Below are 15,923 nucleotides of genomic sequence, written 5' to 3' on the forward strand. Positions count from 1 at the left end.
TAATCTTAAAATTTTCAAATTTTGACTAAAATTTTGACATGTTCGGTCATAGTACATTCTCAATTCTCATGACACAAAAAGCACTTATCATATTACCTTTTTTTTCTTTTCACATTACTTAAACATTTTCAAATATTTCTCAGGTATAAAAACTTATGTACCATGCAGAACTGAATTTAAAGTAAAAATGCTGTAAAAGTAAAATTTCTTGAACCAACCAAACAGTAAATGCAGCTTGAAGAAATTGTAGAGCAAGAGCATATCATTGACACTATTTCCTAGTCTCAGGTACAAGCAAGTAAATAAACAAACAAACAAGATTAAACAACATTGGTGTGTTTCATAGGGGGAGATCAATAGTACTACCAAATCACCATCCATACTTGGCTTGTGTTTCAGCTTTAGTAAGCAAACCTCTAGATCGCCTCTCTTGCAGCTCCATCTCTTTCTGCTTCATATCAAAGTACAGTGAACCAATTTGATGCTTCCTCTTGTGGAGTTTTGTCGGTTTACCCTTCGACGAAGCAGGCTACATGCAAAGCGAAGATGGTAAATACCACAAATATTAAAGGGTATTAAAAGAAGTTGAAGAACAAGATTTACGGGCTTCAAAGCTAGGGTCAGAAGCATCTCAGACAATTGAAAAGCTGGCATTACCAGATAGGATGCTATGATACTCATATTCTGTACCATAAGGACTTAACATTCTAAACCGATCGATTCTAAGCTGCAATTACTAAACTATCTATGATACTTGAAGAACAACAATTAAAAAGTAGAATCAACTTATATCCTAAAAGAAAATTGAAATAACTTATAACATAGTTATCAAAATTTTGCTTTCCCTGAAACTAGGTTCAGTCTGAAGATCCCAGATTATGCCTTTTGTTTTTATGCCTTTGATCAATGCCTCATCTATTCTGCCAGGCATACCGTTATCCTTCAAACTGCTCTTTCTTTCATTATTCCCATCTTTATTTATAATTTTGTAAACCAAACAAAGCCTACTAGTCATCTTCCTCAACAACCAATGAAAATCATATAAGAAAACATTCCCATTAACAAAGAGAGCAAGGACTTAGTAAACATAATCTCAGTTTTGAGGAGTAAGAAGAGCATAATGTAAGCTTCTTTATTCAAATTGGAAGTGTTAAGGTAAATAGAGACACTGTGAGCATTATCAGTTTATACTAATGTCAATGGGAGTAAATTTCCTTTTCTTTGTCAGGTGCACACGTCCATGTGCTAGGGACACACAAAGAGGTTGAGGTGTGATAATTTTTAGAGTGGAAATCTGAAACTAAAATGGTGCTGTTAAGGTTTAATCAAGATTGTTAGTAATCATTAGTCTTAGATGATGCTCTGTTTTGTTAATACTTTAAAAGACCTAATGCGAACATTCACATCTATGGTGTTACTACTTCTCTGTTACCTTTATTTATCATCACTGAAAGAGGTGACACATTAGAAAATTATTACTTACCAATATTTAAGACGCTCCAATGTTCACAATGCAGAAGTATATTCGCCATTTATATCTCTAGCAACTCTACTAGTAACTTAGTAATATCACTACTTTGCTTGGATCACCGGCATTTATAACTTCTACATGCTAGACCCCAAAATTTAAATAACTTTACTATCACAACAATCTATAACCAGACAACCTGTTCCTTTTAAGCGGAGGAATACTACTGATCGGTATGCTATCTCATGGAAATAATCTACTTGAACCTAAAACCTTTACCACTTTAGCTGCAGCGAAAAGACAAACAACTAGCACATGCTAAATCAGGATCTAATGATTTCATTGATCACGTCTATTTTGTAACTTATCGAGCATATGAAAGCTATGTTACTTATGTGTGACTTTCAAGTTACTCTTTTCTAAGTTTTTACACGTATGTGGAGAATCCTCGGAGGTCATATCCCCTAATCCGTGTACTTAAAGAAAAATGAAGAACAGCATACTATAAAAGTAACACAAGCAAGTGCAATACATAAATGAGACACAAGTAAGACCAAACAGAAAGGTAGAAAACAATTTGTTTGAAAGAGTAAAGAAATTGCAATGCAAATATCATTAAATAAACCCTAAATCAAACAAGCTGAAGTTCTATACCTGGTAAGAAGGCCCAAAAGCTATTCCAGTCATCTTGACCTGGTCTTCCCTGGGCCGATTCTTCGTAAGATCATCCTGCTTCACCTCAACAATTTCCACTGGTAAATCATTCCTCCCTCTCTTTCCCTTAATTTTCACCCCAAAGTCAGCTATCCCAGTGGTCTCAGGCAACATAGAAGCTGTTGTTGACCCATCACCCCAATTATTCTCATATTGTACATGGTAATTTCCATAACTCTCATAACTCCCATAACTAGTAGCAGCATCAACACCCCCAATATTCGGATCACTACTCGATTGATAGCTACTATAATCAGCATAATTTGCATAACTACCAATATTTTGATCATTGTTTCCATAGTTTCCTGAATTTTGATCAACACTCGACTGATCATAATTTACATAATTATTATAACCCACTGTGGTTCCAGCATTTACATCCGAACCCCATTCGTAATTCGAATAATTAGGTGCGTTATTATCAATACTTGCCTCCTTTTTGTCCTCAAAAGTAGATGAAGTCAATGTGGGGATGACTTGGGTATCAATAATGGATCTTCTTCCTGAACCTGAAGAAGGGGCAACACCTAATGTAGTGGAGTTCCTGGGAGCAGGTATGCTTGATAGAAAGGATTTCACGGAAGGACCTTGAGCTAGGGTTTCGGATTCTCCCCGCTTTGGCCTTTCTTTCTCCTCCTCCTCGTCATCGTTGGAATCCACGTGGGTATTGGGGTTTATAGGAGGCTTGAATTGAACAATTCTTTTGGCGACAGGAGGATTGGGTGGCTGTTGTGGTTTGGGTTGGGGAAGATGAGAGAAAAGATTGGATGAGTTTTTGGGATGAGGAAGAGAGGGTTTGGGAACACGAACAGCTACTTCACCTCCTCCGCCGCCGTTTCGGTCTTCGTCGTGGTGTTTTGTGGAGGATTTGAGGGATTGTTTAGGCTGCGGAAGAGAAGTGAAAAGGGAAGAAGATTTGGGTTGAAGGAGAGAGGAAACTTTAGGAGGAGGAGGAGTAGGAGGGTGAGTGATTTGTTGGGGTTCATCGTCGTCGGAGGAAGCATAATTGGCTAACAAAGACTCCATCGCCGCCGGTGGCCGTGCCCGACGCAAAAGAAGAGAATATATCAAATCCGTATTCGCGTACAATGGTTTAAGCCTCAGCCTTAGGGCACCCAATATATCGTGATAGGTAAAATTATTTTATTGGCCCCTATAGTATAGATAGATTATGAATTTAGTTCTTTTACTCTGATTTGGACATCTTTTAGTTTATATTTTTAAATTTTGAAATTTCAATTCGAAATTAAACAATATCCATTTAATTGTATAAGGTTTTTCTATATTTAAATTTATTAGATTAAACTCTATTATTTTCAAAATTTTATTTGACAAATATATTATTACGCTTTTGAGACAAAACTTGAAAAATAATTAACCTAAAAATAATCTAACTAGAAAATAAACATTAAATCCACAATTTAAATATAATACAAGTTTAGTAATAAAATTTAATTTAACAAATTTAAATTCTACACCTTAAATCAATATTTAAATTTCAAGATTTAAAAATATAAAATTTAAGTTCATCAAATTAAAATACAACTATTAAATACATATATGTTTAACTTTTTTTATTTTTGGTTTTGACTTACGTAAAAACTAACCCAACTTCACATGATAATGTATATTATAATTAATTTAGACGAGTTGGATTGACGAACTAATTTAGAAATGTAATTTCGATCATAAAAAAATGTTCTTAATTGTTAAAAAAAAAAAAAAACATAAAAGTGTGCTTCCAAAGAAGCCATCACTATTAAAAAAAGTTTTACTTGAATAATATCTCAACCTTATTAAAAAAGTTTTACTTGAGTAGTACCTTGACCCGAACAAAATTAATGTTAGACCATATGACGAATGAATACACGTGCTTAAAATTTTCTTTTCAAAGCAGCTTTCTAAGATCTTCATTTTGAAAATAATTTTCTGTATATATACTTCAATAACATGAAAACACCATACTTTGCCAAAGCTAAATGCATCCCCTCATGGAGTGTAAATGAAACAAAATATACAATGGCTCAATCCAAGTATTGTGCAATGGAGGCCTACAACTACTATCGTCTCCTAGGATTTATGTAATGCATAAGATAATAATGTACGATGCCATGCAATATAATATATACAACGTTTTTACCAATCCTTGAGTAGTTCACCGGCAACATCCTTGTAACTCACTTTCTTTTTCTTTTGTGGCTGTGGAATAAAATCGGCATCTAGTTTCTCATCCTCTACGACACGAATGTCTGCATCGTTATCCATGTGAGGTTTCTCGTTTTGGACAACAGAATTTGTGGTTTCGACATGCTTTATTCCAAGGCTTGGGATCATGTCTAGTAACATGGCCTGAACCGGATCGACCATAACTTCTAGCTTTTCTGAGTTTGAAATCTCATGGCCGTATTTCCCTTCATCTAGTTCCATATGGTCGAACTTCTCGGCTTTGTTGCCGGGTTGGTCATTATTTGCTTCACACATCACGGTATCATGAGCTTTATTAGGCCAGTTTATGCCGGCATTTTCTTCTGCTGCTTGATTTTGATGAAACTCGAAATTTTCCCTACCAGCCATTCTGTAGCACTCAGTATTATTCCCTTCACCCTTCCCTATCTCCTCATTTGTTTTGTCATCAGAACCACTTTCTTCAGACCCATCTTCATCAATCTTAACAGACATCTTTCCACGACGTCTTGGTACTCTTTGAGCTCGGGTTACAATTGTTTTTCCTTTCTTTGTGTTCTTGCTAGCAGGTCTTCTCTTCCTGTTCCCGTGACTAGGTGTAACCGCTGAAATTGATTTTTCGGGGTGATCTTTGCCTCCTCTCTGTTTTGTTTTACTTTCGGGTGAAGTAGATGTACCCTTGTTCTGAACACCGTTGAAATCTGGCTTGGATTTTTCCAGATTTTGGTCCAATTTGCTGCACAAAAAGTATAACATAAAGCAATTACTAGTTAGGACATCTACATCAGAGGACAAAAAAGGGCTCAAAGCCTCCTATACAGATGCCTTACAAAGCAGTTTCTTGTTCATAATGCATGTGTACTATATTCAAAACTTCCAACACGTTTATTCTCTTACAAGGTGCAAATACCATGTAAGCCTGGTTTTTAGTGACTAGTTCATAAAAATATTACAGTTAATCGAACATAATCGTTTTCGACAAAACACCCGCTAGAAACATCATGATACATAGATTAATGATTTGATCAAGTGAAGAAATCAGGAGCATCAATAAATCTATTTGAACAACTCTATTTAAGATCAATGAAGAGCAGATTTCTAATGCAGAGTGGAACTTGAAACATATATATCCTAGTCTTGTAAGCAAAGCCTCGGTATCATATGGCTTTAACGAGTCGCAAAAGACTAGTTCAAAGAAAGGTTTTGTATATTAAAATAGATGCAAAGGTTGTTTGGTGTTTATTTCCATATTGCTTAGAGCTAGGTTAACCCCATCTCGAAATTCTGGTCTTGTCAGAGTTAGAACTGATATGCGATTGCTAAAGTTGGTAAAGTTTCAACATTCAAATAAGTTAACAGAACTTAAAGTGTGTTTTGCACAAACCTTTCTACGAAGTTTGTTTCTTCGAAATCATTGGGTTTCAAGCTATATTGGTCTTCTCGCAACTTCTGTCCCCGCTCTATGCAATTTTCCAACCACTGAGATTTGACAACATGAAGCCCCTTTTTCCACACAAGATTTTTCTCTTCAAAAGAACAACTACAAAAGGAACAAAGTTAAAAAAAAAATCCAGCCCTAGACTTGGACAGACAACTGTAAAATTTTAATGCAAAGACAATTGAAACTACAGAATTTGCAAATTGTAGGATGCTAATTGTTTGCTTGGCTGATAGTTCTTTCAAACAAAACTGACAACTATCCTGTCTCATGCCATATGAGACCCCTATCTCAACATTCAAATCCTTAAGCAAGCAAAAGGAACTGTCATATCCTCCAATAAAAGATCACGAGAAAAGCACCATTGGAATGCGTATGTTTAAGATGCAATATTATATTTTCTGTGACAGAGTTAGAACATATAGTGTAACCAAGACTCCTAGACTAGTCAAAAGAAGCTCATTATCACAACAAATGACATTAACCACAACAATAAATTATATTGACCATTATTACCTCTTAATAAGAGAGTCAAAGTCCACATCCAATCCCGGTACTGAGAGGACTACCAAATGGGTAGCATGGCTGAGATTCTCACTTATTTTGCCGCCACCCATTAAAATTTCAAGCTTTAACCTCCTCAGTGCTAGATTCAACAAGACTTGCCAATCAGCTTTCCTAAATAAAAGCTACAACCTATGAGAATGAAAATCGACAACCAGCATCGACAACCAGTAGCAAACTCTAAGACACCTACTTGAAGTTATTCGCTCAATAAAGACAAATAAGCAGAATAAATGTAGAGTCATAATTGGCAATATATCTTACAGAGACTCAGCTGAAGAGTAGAAGTAAACAGAGCAGCCATGAAACAGGGACCATTTATCATTTGGACAGTACTTCGCTCTGTAATAGTCAATTGTCTTGGAGTTTTCAGATCTTTGGATATTGTTTAAAAGCTGGACAAGATAAATCTATCATAAGTTTACTTTATCGAATATACAGGTCAATCACCAAATATTTGGAAGCAACATTAGTGGTTATCATCATAACATCGTGAATGAATTTCCTAATTTCTTGTTTGTCCATCATTGCCAGGCACAATGGTAGTTAATGCAGCAGAATGAGTTGCTGGAGTATAAATATACCTGTTTGATATCCGCAAGGTCAAGGTCCCAATAGTAAGGGTCAAAGTATTGATCAACTTCTTGCTGTAATTTCGTCTTTGATGATTCAGAAAGAAAAAGGAAATACCTTTAAAAGAAAACATATGGTAAAAGGAATTGTCAGCTGAATAGAGGAAAGAAAAGAGAAGGGGAGTGAGCTCCGATTTGATGAATGCAAATCTTACTTTGGCTGCAAAGGAATGAGCTTCTTTTGTGAGCAACAATCCAAGGCCCAAGAGTAATGGATAATGTCCCCATGCAGCTTTGCTGCCTGATACTTGATCCCTGACAAGTTCTCTTGTTAACTCTAGTTTTGAGCACTGGAGGGGATATGCGTGCATGTGTGTGTGTGTGTGAGAGAGAGAGAGAGAGAGAAGACCTTTGCTTTCAGCTGCAACACAATGAGTAACTGAATTGTTCAAATTCATTGAGAACCTTCCCCCATGCTCCACAACCATTTTGTGAAATGAATCAAGAGAATATGTCGGAGGCACATTAACAAAGTCTATGCATGTCAAGGGAAGTTCAAACTAAAACTAAAGGTAGATTCTGCAACACGCCATCTACAGACAGAATCTTGAAAAGTCGGGGGAGAACTTGTAGTAAAACTAATGCATACAATGAGGGAGGGGGCATAGACACACCTGCAGATGCATGCATAAAATATAGAAGAAAAATGAAACTGATAACTAAGGAAATCTCACTGAAGGATACAAAACATAAGATTTGAAAATATTAAGGTTTCTCCCTTTACGCAGGACGTGTCAGTCCGAATAAAATGAGAAGGAACAATGGAGACATTCTTTCTGTCTGCCTTTCTAGCATGTGCCTTGTGCTTTGTTTTACTATCAGGCTGGTTTTCCTGTTCTGTCCCTTTTTGAGTGGTACCATTACTTGAATGCACCAGTTCTACAAATGCTGAAACAAAAACAAGAAATTGAAAGAGGACACATGAGTAGACCCCAAAAATAGAAATTCATTAATTAAAGCAACAATACTTTCTATCCCCTTACATTGCACATCAAGGCACTCATGCCAAGGCTTGTCATATCTCACTCTATCAATACGTGGAAATCTCAGGCTGTACGGTGCAGCAAATACCTGAAAAAAATCAAAGAGAACATAAATAAGCATAAATCAAGAGAACAGGAGTAAACAAGTAAATAAAACAAGGAAAATGGGGAAGTCCAAATACTAAAGTAGCACTATTACTTTTGTCTGACCAAAATATAAATTAAAAAATGGCTATAAATACACACCTCAGACCTTATAGTCCTGATATCACTGGTGATAGAAAGGATGATTGATCTGCAACAAGAAATTGAACATAAAGACAAACATTGAAAAACTGTGCTTCAAAAAAACCATGACCTTTCCCATCATAAGAGAGGAAGAAATAAATGCTAACTTCTCTGGGCTTTCAATCCAAACATCAGGTCTCTCTTTCGAGTGATTTGTAACTTGATAAAAACTTGGTTGCATCTTCTTCGGATATTCATATTTCCTGACACCACATAACAGCCAAGTAAATCATATAAAAATGTCTCCTCCGTAAAAGAGGAACCACCTAACCCAAGTAATTATCAGTGAAAGATGTTTCTTTTCCAAATTCTGGCACAGTAAGTAATCCATCTCTGGTTGTTTGGTTCAAGAAGAATGTATAGTTGATACACTTGTGCATGCATGCATGTGTATAATCTAAGATTAACTAACTGGATACTGATGCTCAAAGTCACACCAGGCCTTAAAATATATACATAAATAAATAGAGCAACACAATTCAGAAGGCTGGTTTTAGTTCCTAGGCCATAAGGCCAGTAACTGGAAGCTAGGCTCACTACAAAAGCTACTTTGGTCATTTCAATGGCCAGTCAATGCAGCTCATAGAAACCTGGAAGCAACAGTTTCCAGAAAAGTACCTAAAATAAGGCTTCAATTTCTTTGCAACAGTTTCCAAGTCATCGTCAGTCAACCCAGTACCAACCCTGCAGAAGGATATAAATCTGCAAGAAAAGGACCTCTGATCAGGGAGTTGGCAGATTATACCTGGTTAAAGAACTTGAGTCTCAAGTTTTACCTGTCATGGTGTCCTCTAAGGGACATTATTCTAATGCTTTTGCTAAAACTATTGATGCATAATATCAACTATTTGAGCCCACTTAGCTCTCAAAAAGAGTTCTACACTAAAAAAATTTAATTAAATCCTTTCTGTCCTTTGAGGAGTGAAACCATCAAGGTCCATACAAATTGGTCCAAATAAGAGCATCCATGCAACTCAACACGTAGCCTGTCCTCACACCTATGCAACAGTGTTTACTCATAAAGGTTGATTCAACTAAAACCTAAAGCGATAAATGGCTAAAATATTGGTCCTCTGCGCATTTGAGGCCCACTGTTTTTCTATAAAAGATCAAAGGAGCTAAGAGAGAGAGGTCCTCAAGAGAATTAACAATGACAATAACAAAATTAACAATCTGTGGTCTACCAAGAGAACCCTACAATGCTCTGAACTCAAGATTTCAATGTCTCAAACTTCAAAAGGGGCATAGGCTGATATAGATAACAGAACTGATTTCTGTATGGACCACGGCTCAGCAGACCATCCATAATAAATAAATGTAAAAGATAATAATATACAATCCTAAAGGCTTCTATGACCATGGGCAAGACAGCTAAGTTGCTCTGACTATTTTTTTTTCCCCCCTTTTCTGTAACTATGTCCAACATGTACCAAGACAAGGGAATATAATTATTATAAGCCTCCAAAGATCTTCCAAGTACATTGAAAAACTTGGGAAAAATAAACATTTCCATGTCAAACATACTTGCAACCACCACGCACATCCAACTCAAAGTAACATAGCAAGAAAGTAAAAGAAATATTTCACTAATATAGGCATAGGTGAACAGCTGAGCTTAGAGACAAGAGAGTTGCTAAATACTACCGCCTGGGGTAAGCATTGGGGTCTGGACGATCTGCTAGGCCTACTAAGAATTGAGCTACCTGCAAAAGTTAAATATAGATAAGAGCGTAAAAAGAAAAAGAAAAGCAAATAAGTAAAAGGGACACAAAACTAACCTCTCCTCCTCGACGCCCAGAGCCGTAATACCCTCCTAAAAACAAAAATAATAATCTTGAAATGCACGCAAGAAATTGCAAGTTTTAACATTGAGACAACATGTGTTACATGGCAAGAAAAGAAATAAAAAGGTTAAGACGAATATTTCAGACCAATAATGAGAACATCCAAGTCAGAACCAGCCCGAATGTAATCAGGCTTCAACTTCAACCACTTCCCACTTCTATCACTTGGTTCCCACTTGGAATTAAGGTCTTTTATTACAATTCCTTCATCCCTAAGATGATAAGAAGCAGTGCAGCGTCAGAATTGAAAAATAAAAATATGGATGACAACAGTGTAATCAATAAGAGCAAAGAATAAACCATAAGCATATCCATAGCAATAGGGAAAAAACTAAGCTACTATCTATTTGAAGTAATAATAGGCCTACACCTTTCAAAATAAGCTCAGATATTTGCAAGGAGGCATTAAGCAATCATAAAAGTTATTATGCCTTTACTAACTTAAAATGCGTAATTGAGTAAAACCCCTTCTACCTACAAAGAAACAAATATTATCATGAGGGTGTTTTTGACATTTTATATTTTTATATATAATCTATAAAAAATAATTTGAACCCAGAATAAAGCTGCAAGTGGTAGGGCTTGAACCTAGGACATCAAGGTTCCCAAAGCCTTAATGCTGACATTTTAACCAAAGCCTCATTTGTTTTTATATAATTTTTTTATGAATATATTTTCACATAATTTTTTTTCACACACGTTGTAAGTGTGCTATAATCCAGTCCACATAATATATTTACACACAGTTAAGGTTGCCAAGGTTTGATTCCTAGGACACTGGAACTAAAAGTCTGCACTCTAACAGCAGACTACAGTTATATCATCATATTGAACCAAACCAAGATTCATAGATACAACCCAAAAACTGAAACCCACAAATGACCTGAGATTTCTGCAAGACCAAACAAATATGAAAAGGGGTATTTCCAAAAGCACAAGTAGTAGATGACAGTTTATTTACACCCATATATGACCAATCAAAAGAAAATTCCAAATCAATGCATATTGCATATACCGAGGAAAAGCCATACAACTTAATATATATATATATATATATATAAATATATAGATATGAGAAGCTTTTACAAAAACGACAGACCTATTTTCAATTGTTTCCTTGAAAAATCTCTCAACATCATTCACACTGTGAGCAATACATGACCAACAAGGTTCCCCTGCAAGATTAGGGTAGAAATCATTGCTGCTTTTCTCATAAGTAAAAACTAAAAAAATATTTGTGCAATTCAGAAATTCACAGAACTCGCCATATATTTATACAATGGGTAATCATGGGAAAACCCCTAAGTCATACGATATTCACCCACCAGTATGTTGAGAATTTTAAGTACATAACAAAGGCCCATAATTGCAGAGGCTAAAACATCAGATTAAGACTACAACAGTTAGAAAATGGAGATTCTTCAAAAGATGTTGTAACAGAACCAAGTGAACCATTAATCATCAAATTCTAATTCCACTTGTATTTGTTAACTATGAGACTAGACTACACTCCATCGAATTTCCAGACACAATAGAAATCTCCGTATCTCTCCCCTTTTCACTTTGCATACAGCAAACCACTGCTTGATTCTGCATTTGAACCAAAAAGGTTGTCTTACTAGCAAGCAGTTCATGTTATTAGCAAATATGAATCAACTCATATCTACCGTAGTGGTTCTGGACTTACATAAAAGGTGACATCCATGCTAATTATATAAAGTTATAAATTCAGCTTGGATCTGGTGTTCAGTTGTTTTCATAAGAAAATGTTGTGTTTGCATGAATAATAAGAGCCAACTAAAAAACAAAAATTTAAAATACCCAGGAAGGAGGTTGTAATATTACTATTCTTTACCAGGAGGACGATTTGCATTGAGACCACCATTAGGCACTAAAATCTCTAAGCGACCCTTCAAAGGCTTCACAACTTTTTGAAGAATCTCATGCCGTTCCTTCAAACTTTGGTGAATAACACTTGTATCCCCAACATAAAGAATGTCAAATGCAACATCTAGCCCACAGTTAAGGGTACTTGAAAAGTTCACATGTTACGAGAAGTGGGTAAATTTATTTTTAGGCCAATATAACAATATCAACATGTTAGAAAGCAAGACCTGCAACTTGCTTCAGGTTATGCATGAAAGGATACAACATAACTGCACCAAAGAGAAAGGAAAAAGGAAAATTAACATATACATCAAGTTTCAAGAAAATATTCTCCACAATTGTAATTAGTGATAAGAAAAACAAGTTCTGTACAGCATAAAACCTGTCTGTCACTATCAAGGCCATCTTTTGCTGCTTTGGCTGTAAACAGGATAATAACAAATCATTAATTAATAATAATTATGCAAGATGCTCAAGTAGAAAAGAGCAGAAAATGAAAATATGTGGGTATAAGAATAAGAAATATAAGAACCTATTTCCTGATTTGACCCGAACTCAGCAAACTGATTTAACGTGGAATCCCAAACTAACATTTCTCCATCAAGTATACACCTGCACAACATTAAGAGGAAACAATTAAGCAGAAATGATAAAACACATCTGAAAGGAGCCATTAGTCATCAAGTATACATCTACACAACATACCCTTGGATGAAATGAAAAATAGAATACAAGTGAAAAGGCTAAAATTCTTCAAAATAATACAAGTTTGACTGTTTTTAAACTAGAAAACCTCACCTATCAACCAAAATATTTTGGGTAATAATATTTGACATCCCATGCTGATATTCAGAATGATCAAGAAAATTCCTGTTAAGTTAGAGCCAACAGAACACATTATAATTACTAACTTCATGTGCACATCACATAAACAGAACACCCTTTTTTTCTCTAAGGAAGAGCAATATGAAAAGCCATTTTCCTATTCCCCCCTTTTCGTTCCAGTTTTGATAGCTCAAGGAAGAATGGATCTGAATATAAGAGATCCTACTGTTGCAGGGAGGTTTGCCCACCAAAAAGGGTATTCTATGCTTCAGTTGCACTAACCTTGACATATCAAAAGGAGACCTTTTGTTTGGGGGTTGTAGCTGCTCACCTGGAGTAGTAGTGTATGTCTGTTCCATTTTTGTGGATTTGGATGCGATCGCCATCAAATTTACACTCAACAACTACCTCCTTACCATGAAGCTAGGAAAGGGGAAGAGAATTAAAGATTATTCAATAGGAAAATATATAAAAAATTTAAAGGAAAGTATTTCTTCAACTAACATAAGATGAAGAGATAGGAACTGTTGACAGTGACAATAATCCTTAAAAAAGTTTGAATTATGATGTCATTAAGAATAAAATAAAAAATGGATGCTATTACTCCATTACTGACTATTTGGGACAAAGATCAGCTGTAACTTTTTGAAGCCAACTATGCAACACCTTACCTTTTTCCATGCAGCAGCTGGATCACGAACTCTCAAAGCTAGTTGTGGGCGTACAGCCTTTCCAACCTCAATGTCCTGAAAATAAGAGTAATGTCACTTGGAGAACATACTATTAATATCTGGATGAGATGATTGTTCATGGAATATTTCTTTACTTCAGTACAAATAAGGATAGATTTGTCTAAACAGAAGTTTAACTAAACCATAACTAATGTTCCAAGACTTAATTGCCATTTCCAGAAAAGCTTAAAGGTAATTTCGGGCTTTACCCTCTCTGAAAATTAAATGTTCTCATTGAACAATAAAGTAGAGCAAGCAGGAGGATGTTTTCTAAGGGAGGAAGAGAGGGAGAAGGGAGTAACCTATTTCATCTAGATTACCTAGCAATTACAGATTTAAATTTTCCAAACACAGAATTTTAGTGCAGATAAGATATGAAAAAGAAAAAATGAGATCAAATTGTTAGAAAGAGAAGTAAAATCATAAATGAAAAGAATGCTCAGTCATCACTTCAGACGTTCTTTTTAGTCCCGACGCACTAGCTAAGAGCAACCTAAACACAAATCAGCTGATGCCAGATGTTAATATTTTTTTTTTCAATTTATAAACTCTTTACAAAGTGAACTAGAACAGCAAGTCCCTCAACTGATAGCTTTAGAACACTACAGACCAATAAAAATTTAGAGACTTAACCTAACAGAGGCAGTTAAAAGAGAAACTGAGAGTAGCTTCAATGTGTATAACACACCTGACGCTTATGACGCTGAGTAGGATCCCTTAACTTTTCACAAACCAATTTTAGGTCACACGTGACATTAAACAAGTCTTCCGCATCTGGATGAAATTCTTGAAATATGCTCTTCTCAGTAATTCCCAACTTGAGATCTGCAGGAAAAGTAAACTAGGGATCAAAGCTTTCACAGCAGACAGAAAACTCAGGAGTTCAGTTGCTAAGAGATAATACCTTTTAGAATAATCATGATAACCCACTTCATTTCCTGTGCATTTGTCTTATTAATCAAAGTAGCAAAGATTGCAGTCTTCTCAGCCCTGACGTCAGAAACATAGAGGACAGGACCAAATATTCAAGTAATGCATTTACAACACTTTGGACTACATTTAGTTATTACTTTTTCTAATTGTTTTTTATTCAAGAAACAAAAAGTCAAAAGCTCATTTGGTTACAAAAACAAAACTTCAATGACTTTGAAACAGTTGGATACTACTGGAACCAATGTCACGAGTAACAAATACAACTTTTGAATTATTAGCCAGAGTTCGACAATCAATGTTCAATTTTTTTCCAGAAAAAAAAAAAGCGGGAAACAACCCATTGATTAAAATAAAAATGATACTCTTGAAATTTCTCAATTTCATTCTTTTTCTTTTTAAATATATTCTTACATTTATATGAAACAATCATCTCCTAATATGTATTACATTCGAACTTCTAGCTCACTTTAGGTCAACCACAACAACATTCATCTCTTTTTTTTCCAATTAACTTTCAAATAAGCAAAACGAAAAGCAATAACAAGTAAAAAAATCACCTGCTTTCAGCAGAAGCCAATCGATCAAGCAACTCATTCAACTCCTTGATAGTAAGTCCCCCGGAAACCGTACCTTGCCTACGCTGCAAAATCTCAGCAGCAACAAGAGCAAAGTTCCCAGCATTAGCACCAGTATTAGCTCCACCTTTGCGCCAATTGATAAGACGTAGAGCATCAGCAGAATCCCTCGACAAGCCGAGAGCATCGATGAGGCAAATTGCGAGAACAGACTCCTTGAGGCCGTAAGTTCCACGTTCTCGATCGAGTGAAGGAAGGATAAGCCGCATAGCACTGAAGTAATCGGATGGTTTACAAAAGGTGTCGAGGAATTTACGAAACTTAGACCGCTTCTTCGCCGACGGTCGGCTCCTCTGGATCCATGTGAATAAACTCACTAAAACGCTTAACTTTATTTCTTCCGTCATTTTATTTAAATTTTTTCTTTGTTGTTTGAATTTCTTTTTTGGTGTTAGATGAGATAGAGAGAACGGTGCTTCTGGTTTATTTTTGTAGCTTAGAGAATTTAAACCGCCAGTTTTGCGTTCCGTTTTAATAGCTTGCAGAGGAAGGACGAAGAAGAACCGAGCTACGTCACCGTTTTAAGAAAATAAAAGGACAAATTGTGAGTTTGGTACTCGGTTCAAACTTCGAATTGGGGATTTACGGCTGATTCGGTATCATTTTCTGGTTAAAGTGAAATTTTGTATGCGGTAAACTATGCCTCATGCTCACTAAACTATTAATAACTTTACATTTTAGTCACTTAACCTCAAAAAGTTATAAAATAATCATTATTTTATTTAAGTCACTTGCTATTAAAATCAAAGTAACATGAGATTCTCTATTTGCATTGTCTACACCAATAGAAAGCCCTT

The 15,923-nt window shown here is 35.6% G+C and overlaps 2 protein-coding genes across 2 annotated transcripts; both read right to left on the minus strand.

The window, feature by feature from the left end:
* Positions 1-204: 204 nt before the first annotated feature.
* On the minus strand, positions 205-3,325 carry LOC108466194 (uncharacterized). The gene is made up of 2 exons (XM_017766570.2): positions 2,123-3,325; positions 205-529 (listed from the first exon to the last, which is right to left on the minus strand). Exons 1-2 carry the CDS (start codon positions 3,206-3,208, stop codon positions 371-373), a joined length of 1,245 nt encoding a protein of 414 aa, XP_017622059.1. The 5' UTR covers positions 3,209-3,325; the 3' UTR covers positions 205-370.
* Positions 3,326-4,062: 737 nt separating this feature from the next.
* Positions 4,063-15,746, minus strand: LOC108456924 (DNA ligase 4). Its single transcript, XM_053024258.1, has 25 exons — positions 15,049-15,746; positions 14,463-14,548; positions 14,247-14,383; positions 13,499-13,573; positions 13,159-13,250; positions 12,801-12,872; positions 12,535-12,614; positions 12,375-12,422; positions 11,971-12,126; positions 11,215-11,290; positions 10,203-10,327; positions 10,050-10,084; positions 9,916-9,974; positions 8,890-8,973; positions 8,379-8,474; positions 8,230-8,278; positions 7,984-8,071; positions 7,685-7,888; positions 7,350-7,475; positions 7,156-7,255; positions 6,953-7,058; positions 6,633-6,763; positions 6,321-6,482; positions 5,751-5,906; positions 4,063-5,102 (listed from the first exon to the last, which is right to left on the minus strand). The coding sequence occupies exons 1-25, from the start codon at positions 15,471-15,473 to the stop codon at positions 4,319-4,321; spliced, it is 3,552 nt and encodes a 1,183-aa protein (XP_052880218.1). The 5' UTR covers positions 15,474-15,746; the 3' UTR covers positions 4,063-4,318.
* Between the last annotated feature and the right edge of the window lie 177 nt (positions 15,747-15,923).

The sequence above is a fragment of the Gossypium arboreum genome, chromosome 13 (genome assembly GCF_025698485.1).
Source record: "Gossypium arboreum isolate Shixiya-1 chromosome 13, ASM2569848v2, whole genome shotgun sequence".
NCBI lineage: Eukaryota > Viridiplantae > Streptophyta > Magnoliopsida > Malvales > Malvaceae > Gossypium > Gossypium arboreum.